The 12,500-nt window shown below is 49.8% G+C and overlaps 1 protein-coding gene across 1 annotated transcript in view; it reads left to right on the top strand.

The window, feature by feature from the left end:
- The window catches only part of gabbr1b (gamma-aminobutyric acid (GABA) B receptor, 1b), a 54,284-nt gene that overhangs the window by 28,105 nt on the left and 13,679 nt on the right, over positions 1 to 12,500 (top strand). Inside the window, exons 10-12 of the mRNA XM_060044102.1 lie at positions 9,197 to 9,347; positions 11,005 to 11,137; positions 12,353 to 12,469. Coding sequence (XP_059900085.1) covers positions 9,197 to 9,347; positions 11,005 to 11,137; positions 12,353 to 12,469 — 401 coding nt within the window. The remainder of the gene's footprint in view (positions 1 to 9,196; positions 9,348 to 11,004; positions 11,138 to 12,352; positions 12,470 to 12,500) is intronic.

The raw sequence follows: 12,500 nt of genomic DNA, 5'->3' as shown, positions 1-12,500 counted from the left end.
TCGCTGTCTCTCTCTCGCTGTCCCTCTCTCTCTCTCTCTCTCTCGCTCTCTCTTTCTCGTTGTCTCTCTCGCTGTCTCTCTCTCGCTGTCCCTCTCTCTCTCTCTCTCTCTCCCTTTCTCTCTGTCGCTCCATCAATCTCTCTCTCTCTCTCTCTCTCGCTCTCTCTTTCTCGCTCGCTCTCTCACTGTCTCTCTCTCCCTCTCTCGCTGTCTCTCTCCCTCTCTCGCTCTTTCTCTCTCCCTTTCTCTCTGTCGCTCCCTCAATCTCTCCCTCTCTCGCTCTCTCTTTCTCGCTCGCTCTCTCACTGTCTCTCTCTCCCTCTCTCGCTGTCTCTCTCCCTCTCTCCCTCTTTCTCTCTCCCTTTCTCTCTGTCGCTCCCTCTTTCTCTCTCCCTTTCTCTCTGTCGCTCCCTCAATCTCTCCCTCTCACTCTCTCCCTCTCACTCTCTCTCTCTGTCTGTCCCTCCCTCTATCCTCCTCTCTCTCTCTCTCTCTCTCTCTCTCTCTCTCTCTCTCTCTCTCTCTCTCTCTCTCTCTCTCTCTGTGTACGCTGTATGTTGGTCAAATGCATGGGGAGTCAAGTGATGTTTTATTTACCGCGTGTTAACTGTGTGAGCTCCTAAGGAGATGAGGGGTCTCAGTCAGGAGGCCAGGTTCTGCAACCCCATATCTACTCCATAGCTGTGTTTGAAATCGTTCCCTATCACGGATATAGTGCACTATATAGGGTGCTCGCCATTTTGTAGTGGTGTTCGAATTCTCAGTGGTTAATTTCATGCACTATAGTGCACTCAAAATACCCAAAATTTGAGTGTGCATACGATGTTCCCTACATGTTACTCCCGTATACAACAATGCAATGCGCTCGTGTTTTTCCGGAGGAGAAGAAGAAGCTGAATAACCGCGAAAACGATTACATTTAATGATGGAGTCTTCGGCTTTCGTTTAGAAATGATGTAATGTAACATTGTAACATTCAACATCAATACAATCTCCAGCTTTCCTCGTGAGTGCCCGGTTTGATTACGTGATGTGGGCGCATCCGTCTGCGTCACACAAATACCCGGCGCATTTACTGACGCAAATTACATTTAGAAATGTTCAGCGTAGTGTCCGAATTCTCGTTTGTTCGTTCCCTATATAGTGCACTATATCATGAACACTATTTAGGGAATAGTGAGTCAGGGAACAGGGTACGATTTCGAACACAGCTTATGTTTACCTTTCATCAGTGCAAACACGAGCCTTGGAAGAATCAAACGGCACCACCGCATGTAGACATGAAGGGAAGAAGGGTGCTGGCTTCAGTGGCTAACAGAGCGCAGGGGGGGGGGGTGGGAGGTCGGGGTTTAGCTGCCTGGGGTCGGGGGTCCGCTAGCAGACAACGTGTGACCTGCACAGCCTTGGCTTTGGAGTTAAATCGTGACCCTGAGGTCCCCTCCATGTCCCGCGGCCCTGAAACATGTCTCTGGATCCACGTGTTCCAGCTGACGCTGCAGCCTCCCGCTGGGCTGAGGCTGCTTCATGAGACACAGACGCTGTTGAGTGTGGCCAAACGTTCAATGGCTTTCTGAAGAGGGGCATTCTATAGGAGTCTACAGACTCAGGTCGGTTCGATAGCGCCTCAAGCCCCCTTCACATAATTAGGGCATGGCGCTCTGAACTGGCACCGCCATTAAGCCCCTTCACATGATAAGAGCCTACTACTATGTCATCCATGTACAGCAGGGTAGATGAAAAGGAACGGATGGATCAATGTGTGTTTATTCTTCCTGCAGTGAGCTCCACACCAGACTGCCTGATATGTTCTGAAAACATTGAATATATATATATATATATATATATATATATATATATATGCTGTTGCTAAGCTAATGTTTTCTAGTCACCGCAAGCATAGCAGCCCCATAGCAACGCACAGCTAGGCTAACTTTAGCTTTGGATTGAACTATATTTTTAAACTACCTTTTCTTCCATTCTTCTTCTGTGTCACTTCTGGCTCCGTCACGTTCAGCTTTTATCATTGGTTGCCCTTTTAAAATAAAAAAAATCCACCTCCACATAGCAGCAACAATACAAGTAAATAAGTAAATAGTAAAAAATTAATAATTAAAAATAAGTAGCAGAATTGGTGGTGGTAGCAGCCACGGTCAAATAATCAAAAGGTCATGTAAAAACACTTTTGTATTTTGAACTTTGAGTGCAAAAGACGCTCTGCACTAGCGCCAAATTTTGGCAATTTGGCGCAAAGCCAAAGTTAGATCGGCGCTTAGTTGGGCTACACTCTCCCATAGGAGAACACTTGAAGTGCAGTGCATAGAGTTTGATGCCCTGATCATGTGGCTCAATACTGCAGAGAACCCTATAGAGAGAATTATACCACAGCACGGTTAAACACTTCATACTGATTGGTCAATAACGTTCCAAGGGTGTGCATTATTCTCTGTGGCGTGCCGTTGTTGTAACAGGATTTACCCTTCATGGTTTGCCCCTTCCGTACTCAATTATTATTTTTTTTTATTAACAGATTTTTACTTCAGTGGAATTTAAAAAATAAGCAAATTCAGGAACACACAGGCGGCAACACACATCTTATCAGCAATGCGTGGAAATAGGTCTGGCCTACTGGCTACCGGGGCAATAACAGTCAGTGGCTGATTCATAGGAATACATTAAAGATGCTGTAGGTACGATTTGAGCGTTAGCAGAAGAGAGAAAGGTTTAGAAAATGCTCCCTCCCTTCATCTCTGCGCACTGAGCAGCCATGCGTTACAGGCAACTTGGTGGCGCTATGACAACACAGGAGCCAGAAGGGGATGACAGGAGAGAGGGTTCCCGCAACGAATCAGGGGAGAGGTGCCATAAATGAGCTGGGAGCGGTCTGAATCCAAGATGTCTGGTACAGAGGAAGGCACTAATATCTGGGAGCTGGAAACACATCATCTCTTAACTCTTCACCTTTTAACTAAACCCTTCTAAATGAAGCACAGGGACCCAGCCGAGGACAGCGCTATTTGTTGACATCAGAGTACCCATCGGAGTACCCTATCGCTCCCCTCCCTCCTGTCCTCCCTCCCACCTGTCCCTCCCTCCCTCTCCTCCCTCTCTCCTCCCCCCTCCTGTTAAGACTTGCAGCTAAGGACCCAGGTGCAGACCACAAGCAATTGACACAAATATTTTTTCCTTTTCTTCAGGATTTAAGCAAGGTGGCAGACTCCGAAGTCAAACTTAGGAGTCAAAAGGGTAACGCACAAAAGATCCAGGCAAAGTTTCAAAATGAAAAATCCCAAAAAACAGAAAATCAAAGGGCAGAGAATCCAATGTCAATGGCAGAGCAGAAACAGGCAGAGCAAAAATGGGCAGAGTATCTCACCAAACGTTCAGGTACGATCTGACAAAGGCTAACAGGTGGTGCCGAACTTAAATAGCAGAGGGAAAACAAATCATTGGCTGAGCGAAAACAAGGGGAAAGGGAAAACTCAATCGGGACAAGGAGCAGGCCAATGACCGGGTGTGGCAGACAGAGTCAGGTGTGGGCAGGGAGTGGCATCAGGCAGGTGAGGCGGGGTTCAGGACAACAACAAAAGCACATGGCAAAGCACACAAAACATTCATTCCACAAAGGACCAGCAGGGCGGACAGAATCCATGCAGGATACTAAACACCTAACCTAACCTAACCTAACCTAACCTAACCTAACCTAACCTAACCTAACCTACCTCTGCCCCTCCTTCCCTCTCCTCCCTCCCTCCCTGTTCTCCCTCCCTCTCTCTCCTCCCTCCCTCTCTCTCTCCCCTCCCTCTCTCTCTCCCCTCCCTCTCCTCCCTCCCTCTCTCTCTCCCCTCCCTCTCTCTCTCCCCTCCCTCTCTCTCTCCCCTCCCTCTCCTCCCTCCCACCCGTCTCTCCCCTCCCTCTCCTCCCTCCCACCCGTCTCTCCCCTCCCACCCGTCTCTCCCCTCCCACTCGTCTCTCCCCTCCAAATCGTCTCTCCCCCTCCCACCCGTCTCTCCCCTCCCCACCCGTCTCTCCCCTCCCACTCGTCTCTCCCCTCCCACTCGTCTCTCCCCTCCAAATCGTCTCTCCCCTCCCACCCGTCTCTCCCCTCCCACTCGTCTCTCCCCCTCCCACTCGTCTCTCCCCTCCCACTCGTCCCTCCCCTCCCACTGGTCTCTCCCCTCCCACTGGTCTCTCCCCTCCCACTCGTCCCTCCCCTCCCACTGGTCTCTCCCCTCCCACTCGTCTCTCCCCTCCCACTCGTCCCTCCCCTCCCACTGGTCTCTCCCCTCCCACTGGTCTCTCCCCTCCCACTCGTCCCTCCCCTCCCACTGGTCTCTCCCCTCCCACTGGTCTCTCCCCTCACTGCATCCGTCCGTTGACGGATCCCATTGACTTTGAATGGGGCGGAGCCCCAATGCATTGTGGATCCGTCCGTTCCGTTGGCTCCGTCAAGAAGTTGAACATTTTTCAACTTTTCAGGCACACACAAACACACACACACAAAGGCCCACACACACACACACACACACATACACACACAAAGACACACACACACACACACACACGCACACACGCACACTCATTGACTACTCAGACACAATGACCCCCCCCCTTCGCCGGAGCGGTCTCATGATTGTTATAAGCCAGCAGCGTGACTCGACAGTGGGAGGCCTCTCCTGGGAGAGTGTGACTTTGGTCCCCCCACCCCCCCTGCCCTCGGTCACAAAGCCTTCGTCCCAGTGTTCAGGCTCCCCTCCGCCTCCTCTGTCACCTGCTCCTCCAGCACGCCTCACCCAGCGCTGGTTACTGCAGCAGTATTTTAGGGGCTTTGGTTTGGGCTTCATTCATGTTGCCCCATGTTGTGCCTCCAACCCCAGTTTGTACAAACTTCCCAGAGCATCACACAGTCAGATTCTCTATCCCTCGTGGAATGAATGCCGTCACCCCCTGACTCTCTTTACAAACCTCCTGCCTTTTTATTCTCCTCAGCTCTTACCTTTCTAGTTTCCTTCTCTCCTACGCAAATAATTTTTTATTTGCCTTGGTTTGTTACTGTCCTTCCTCTCCTCCTCTTCTCCCTTCGATTCGGTTTCCCCTGACAACTGCTGCATCACAGCCTCTCTCTTACTCTCCCCTCTCTCTCCCTCTCTCTCTCTTTCTCTCTCTCCTTCTCTCTTGCTCTCTCCCTCTCGCTCTCTCCATTTCCCTCTCTATAGCCCTCTCTCTCTCTTTTCCTATCTCTTCCCTCTCGCATCGTTGCCGTGGCGACCGTGATGTGGCCTGTTACCATGGCAACTCACTGTCCCAATTCCACCATCAAGGGCAGGGTGTGAGGTATTAGTGTGGGTGGGAGCACATTCACACACACACACACACACACACACACACACACACACACACACACACACACACACACACACACATGCCCGCATGCACACACACACACACTAGCCCTCCTATAGTCCCCTATTGGCTCTGTCTCTCTGCCTGTGTAAACTCTGCTGGTGTCCTTGAGGCTGGGCTGTACAGTAGGTTTGCGTTGAGCAAACGAAACCACAGGCTCACATGCACAGATATGCACTCAGAGATGATGGAGAATCTCATGACTGCGCATTAAAGTGTTCTTATATAATAGGCAATGTTCCCCCAGTATAAATATATATTACAGTAAGTAGACAAGCATGTTGTGTTTACTGCTACGCGCTAGGGGATGAGTAGATGTGGCGCAGGGCTTCCTTTGGAGGACAAAGAAGGAGAGTTCAGCTCAGCGTCTTGCAGAGACCCTGTCTATTCCCTCGCTCTCTTCTCCAGCTCTCACACTCTCCCTCTCTGCACCCATAGCAACAAGCTAGCTCCACACAACGCCTTCCTTCTGTTCCTAATCAACAACAATTAAAGACCACCAGGCTACCATGGCTGCTATAAGAATCTTATTGAAAACACGCCAAAGCGTCCCCAGATGTCAGCGTCTTGTGTGTGTATGCCCAGCGGGGGGACAGGATGTTTGTGGCGTAACCCTCTCAGAACACGGTGAAATATGCAACATTGCGGCAGGCATGCAGACCGTCTCTTCTTTCTCATGCATACATTGTTTCTGACAGATGTTGTGAATGTGATCCGCGTGTCAATGTGACACCCCCCCCCCCTGCCCCAGTTCGGGTTATCATGGCAGGGAGACATGTACAATTAAATATGGCTTGAATAATTGAAGAGCTTGCATCATGGAAACACTGAGTAAATAGGTCTGTGTGTAGAGAGAAGCAGGAATATAGATCGCTTGTTTGCGACGTTTGGATTTCTGCACACATCTCAGGAGTGTGGATTTTTCCGAACGTTTTGATATCAATGGAGAGGAGTTCAAAGTGTATTCAAACTTTTGAAAATAATTGGATGTGAAATGTGGACCATGACTTTGACATTATTTCATAGCACAGAGGGTTTGAGGTTCGTACTGTGAGTATCATGTTGTTCAGTCAGTGTTGAAGAGCGAGGAGGGCGTCCAACTTAAGACCTTACATGGAATCTCGATAATATTGCTCCATCGGCTCTCTCTCTCTCGCTCTTGCTGTCTCTCTCTCCATCTCTCTCTCTTCCTCTATCTCTCCCTCTGTCTCTTCCTCCCCTTTTCCCTCCCTTTCTCTCTCCTTCTCTCTCTCTCTCTCTCTCTCTCTCTCTCTCTCTCTCTCTCTCTCTCTCTCTCTCTCTCTCTCCCTCTATCTCTCCCTCTCTCTCTCTCTCTCTCTCTCTCTCTCTCTCTCTCTCTCTCTCTCTCTCTCCCTCTATCTCTCCCTCTCTCTCTCTATCTCTCCCTCGCAGTCCTTCTTCAGAAAAGCGTTTCATATTTTCCTAATCCTCTTACCTCTTTTCTCCACCTTATTGAATAGGGTTCTCTTAAAGAGAGGGTATTATAGAGAGGCGTCTGCTGCCTAGTTTGTGCTTGGATATTTAGCATTCTGGGATATTGTTTTAAGGGACACACAGCCGTGTTCATTTGGTGTCTTTGGGTAACAGGATCACTGGAACAAGACGGGCCGTCTCAGTGCGTCGTACTGTGATGGGCACATGGAATGTAAACCTGTGTGTGAAGCTTGCGTCTTTCCTCAGCTCGTGTCTTAATCAAAATGTAACACACACACACGCGCGCGCACACACACACACACACACGCACGCACACACACACACACACACACACACACACACACACACACACACACACACACACACACACACACACACACACACACACACACACACACACACACACACACACACACACACACACACGCGCGCGCGCAGGCTCGTTCTGATACGGTTGCCTAGCAGCATGGTTCGCTGGCTCCAAATGTCGTGTTGGTTACTCAAGGAAGCCAAACTACACACACTTTGTGCTGTGGAGCCTGGGATAACATTATTACAAGAAGCTAGATGAGACTTTATTGCAGTCGTGACCTCCTTTTATCCCTCTGCCTTTTCACAGTGCTTCTGGTTCCTGGTCAGACTGAGGTCATTTGCCATAACTGCAGAATTTTTTTTTTTTCCACTTTTCCAATAGAGAATTAAAGGCTTACTCTTTAAAGACTAACTGAGACCACTTAGACAATTACTCAAAGGAAAAGTGGAGAAACAGAACTTCAAATTGGTTTTCATTCCAACCGTTCAAGGACACTTTGTGGAAGCCCCTCAAGACCGCCGCCGCCTCTTCCTGCATGTTCTCCTCTACACCGCAGCGCGTCTGCCTTCTTACCGAGCGTTTGATCAGTTCAAAGAAAACAGGATGAAGATCTCAAAGTAATTAAGGTCGGGTCAGGGAACAAACAAATCCAACAACGTTTCGACAACAACAACACAATAAATGTAAGCTCAGCGCTTTACGCTTCATTCCTCGATGGACTCCACTCCCCCCCCCCGCCCATGGAGAGGCCGAGCCTCTAGCGATAGAGCTGCTAATTAACTCGCAGCACTGATGCTGATAGGGGGACTATGGGCTCCAGAACCACTGTACGCCCTGCTGTCACTGATAGCAGCCGCGGGCTGAATGGGGGAACGGGAGCCGTTTGAGATGATCTTAAGGCTTCCTTCACTTTGATTCATTGTGTCTGAAATACCGGGGCTTCCCCGTTTTATGAATATAAAACCGCAAAGGTAATCCGGAGTGCCGAGCAGTTACTCCCCTTGTAACGTGGGCTGACCTTCACATTGTAGGAAGTCACCTTGTTTCCACCGTGGTCTGAGTCACGGTGTTTCAGTGTGCACTCATATGAGGCCAAAGCGTTGCACGTTGTTTCGAGCTTCGAAATAGTTTTGCTGTGATTCATTCCTGTCAACGCCCTCGTCAAGGGTAGTTAGGCCCGAACATGCTGCATGCTGGGACATGATGGATTCATAAGGGATTTTCACAATCACACAGGAAATACCTCCTGTAAGACCCAAATATAGAAAACCCCCCAATTTTTTTTTTTGACATTTCTGATGTTGTTGTAGGAGGCCTTTGATGCAGAAATTAAAGAGTTTTTTTAAAAAATAAGTTTATGTACGTTTTTAGAGAAATGTTGTAATATTGCAACATTGGGCTTAGTTGGGAGCAGGATTTCTGTATTTGTACTCACGTTGTCTGAACAATTCAGAACAACTAAGGGTTCATTTGCAGGGTTGATTGCTTACTTAGCCCCATAACGGTATATAACATTAATAATAATCACACATTAGTCCTATTTTTATGAAGTAATTTATTAAAAATATTAAAAATCGTGTTTTTCCCCTCTTTTTTCTTTTCATGACATTGGTCATGAAGACTTTCATTGGTGGTCCCCAAAAACAGTCCCTGTTGTCTGAAAAGCAAAGGCGAACATCACACTCTCTGCATTGTGTGTTGGTGTATCCTTTATTGCACTGTCTGCAGCGTCCTCTCCCTGTCTTCCTTGGGAAATGGGCAACTAGGTCCTTGCGTACATCCGGAGGTGTGCACATCTCTTGGATGGCCTCTTCTGAGCATTCAGAGGGCTTCCTGATGTCACTGACTGTGTTGCTGGGCTTTCTTTGCTGAAGATAACTGATACCTGTAGTTGTGTGTGTGTGTGTGTGTGTGTGTGTGTGTGTGTGTGTGTGTGTGTGTGTGTGTGTGTGTCTGTGTCTGTGTCTGTGTCTGTGTGTGTGTGTGTGTGTGTGTGTGTCTGTGTCTGTGTCTGTGTGTGTGCTCCAGGCCCCGGGCCCCCTGCCGACCAGACGGTGGTCATTGAGGAGTTCCGCTACCTCTCCCAGAAGCTCTTTGTGTCTGTGTCGGTGTTCGCTGGACTGGGCATCCTGCTGGGAATCGTCTGCCTCACCTTCAACATCTACAACAGCAACGTCAGGTACGACCAGACCAATACGGGCCACTCACCCTCCTACTCAGTCTGGGGATTCAGGGGCCTGTCAATCTCAGTTTTGGGAAACGCCAAACTTGTCCATGGGGGAGAAGTGTACGAAGGGAGGGAGTAGAGAGGGGCTTTTTTTTGCTTGCTTGTTTTTAAAATCTTGGTCCCTTTCCTGTTCTCTTGCTCTCTCTCGCTCTCTCGCTCTCTCTATCTCTCTCTCCCTCTCTCTCATGGTAACTACAGCAGCCATAAAGGGGAGGTGAACCCAAAAGTCATTTTTTCTTGTTTTAAACGTGGTAACACAAATGAGATTGAAGATAGTTTACAACATAGTGATGTATGCAATGTAAACACTGTTACTTAAATAGAAAACAGGAGTCAATCCTTTGTTGCTTTAATGTTATCAGCCTAACTGAAACAGGGCCATCGTTTAGAGAAAGCAGGAGTCAATCCTTTGATTCTTTAATGTTAACAGTGTTACTGAAAAAGGGCCGTCATGTAGGAGAACAGTTTTCTAACACAGGTGACGATCTTGTTGTGAGGCGGTCCTCAGAGAGACAGTGGGGCTCCTTGAACGTTGTGGAGGCGCGGCGCTGCGTTCCGGCTCGCGGTCGGACCCGTACGGTATACCGCCACGGCGTGTGGCGCATTACAGCCACAACGTTGCTCATTTTAACACTTCCTCGCAACGGAAGTACTGAAGATGAATCATGGGCTTAAACAGGGGCTTCACCTCCTTCTCATGCTGCCGGGGATAGAGACCAAGGAGGGGAACAAAGCCCTGACATTTAGGAGTCAGAGGGGGCGGGAGGGCTCTCTTCGTGCTCTCTGTGTGGAGCCAGATATAGTTTGCTTTATGACGTGGTTCACAGTTGAAGGCTGCCTTATTCTATATTCTAGTGTGGCAGCAACAACGTAGAAGGTGTTTTATTAGACATGCATTTTGTTATTGTGTACGGATAAATGATCCTTCCTAAACATATACCTGTGTTACATATAGCTGTGTTAACGTGACAGAAAGAGCTACTGTCATGTCGTGAATTATATTCGTACCATACTGATTGTATTGTGTGTGGTGATTTATTTTTTTTAACATTTTGGTTTGTCGATCAAAGACACAGTAAAAGTACCCCTCAACTTAACATATTTATGCTACATGTATGCAAAATATTGATTGTAATTTCAAGCACTCCATACTAAAGTTAATTGTATTGTGCTGACCTCAAAGCAGGCCTGCCAAATCATCTGTTTGGTTCCAAGGGAAGGGACTGGATATACACAGCTGCTCATCCAAATGACTTCACCTCATATACACAGCAGTGATGCATGCTGGGAATCCCAACATGCATCACGCCCACACACCTGACCCCCCCCTTAGTGTGACTCAACACACACACACCTGACCACTGTTTGTGTTTATTGCCCAACCACACTGATGATCAGCTGAGCTTTTGTATGTGAGCAAGTGTGTGTGTGTGTCTGGACACGTAGTGTTTATTTTTACATTATGATTAAACTAAGCACTCATTTACTGTTTTTGTGTGTGTGTCTGGACATGTGGTGTTTATTTTTACATTATGATTAAACTAAGAACTCGTTTACTGTTTTTGTGTGTGTGTGCGTGTGCGCGTGTGTGCTGGCCGTCTCCCAACAGATACATCCAGAACTCCCAGCCCTACCTGAACAACATCACGGCGGTGGGCTGCATGATGGCTCTGGCCGCCGTGTTCCCCCTGGGCATCGATGGCCTCCACGTCGCCCGCCGGCAGTTCCCTGTGGTCTGCCAGGTAGGCGCCTCTGTCTGCTCCCTGCTGGGGTAGGGCCCTGTGGTCTGCCAGGCAGGCGTCTCTCTCAGTTATTTGGGGCGACCCTGGCTGTCTCTTAAATGGCGTGAGCAAGCAACGACGCAAGGATGATAGAGGAACGGCTCTGTTTGTCTTTACCTCCTGAGCCTTCATGGCTGTCGCTCGGCCGCTTGAGGAGAGCTGCGTCTCTAAATGAAAGTAGGGTTGGGGGGGGGGGGGGGGGGGTTGTTTTCATGTTCAAGGTCTTACTCCAAAAGCTATTAACCTTGGAGGAGGCTTAACGACAAATGTGCAGATATTTTAAGAGTTAATTTGATTTATTAACCTGTTGAACTGCAAAGTATTTTTCCTTTCCTGTGTCTCATCCCCGCCCCTCTGTTTTCCCCACTCTTCCCCATGTCCTTTCTGTCTCCCCCTCTTCCCCCATTTCCTCTCTGTCTCCCCCATCCTCCCCTCTCCTTCCCCTGTCTCCCCCCTCCTCCCCCCTATAATCCCTGTCTCCCCTTTCCTCCCCTCGGTCTCCCCTCTCCTCCCCCTGTCTCCCCTCCTCCCCCTGTCTCCCCTCTCCTCCTCCTGTCTCCCCCTCCTCCCCCATTTCCTCTCTGTCTCCCCTATCCTCCCCTCTCCTCCCCCTGTCTCCCCCTCATCCCCCATTCCCTCTCTGTCTCCCCTCTCCTCCCCTCCTCCCCTGTCCTCCTCCTGTCTCCCCTCTCCTCCCCCTCCCCCTCCTCCCCTCTCCTCCCCCTCCTCCCCACTCCTCCCCTCTCCTCCCCTGTCCTCCCCCTGTCTCCCCTCTCCTCCCCCTCCTCCCCTCTCCTCCCCCTGTCTCCCCCTCCTCCCCCATTTCCTCTCTGTCTCCCCTCTCCTCCCCTGTCTCCCCTCTCCTCCCCTGTCTCCCCTCTCCTCCCCCTGTCTCCCCCTCCTCCCCCATTTCCTCTCTGTCTCCCCTCTCCTCCCCCTGCCTCCCCTCTCCTCCCCCTGTCTCCCCCTCCTCCCCCATTTCCTCTCTGTCTCCCCTCTCCTCCCCTGTCTCCCCTCTCCTCCCCTGTCTCCCCTCTCCTCCCCCTGTCTCCCCCTCCTCCCCCATTTCCTCTCTGTCTCCCCTCTCCTCCCCCTGCCTCCCCTCTCCTCCCCCTGTCTCCCCCTCCTCCCCCATTTCCTCTCTGTCTCCCCTCTCCTCCCCCTGCCTCCCTGTAGTTCCGTCTCTGGCTGCTGGGTCTGGGCTTCAGCCTGGCGTACGGCAGCATGTTCACCAAGATCTGGTGGGTGCACACGGTGTTCACCAAGAAGGAGGACAAGAAGGACAAGAGGAAGGTACGTGAGCCACTGAGTCTTAGTGGAGCTC

The sequence above is a fragment of the Gadus macrocephalus genome, chromosome 22 (assembly GCF_031168955.1).
Source record: "Gadus macrocephalus chromosome 22, ASM3116895v1".
NCBI classification, from domain to species: Eukaryota; Metazoa; Chordata; class Actinopteri; order Gadiformes; family Gadidae; genus Gadus; species Gadus macrocephalus.
This window is presented reverse-complemented; position numbering and strand designations above follow the sequence as displayed.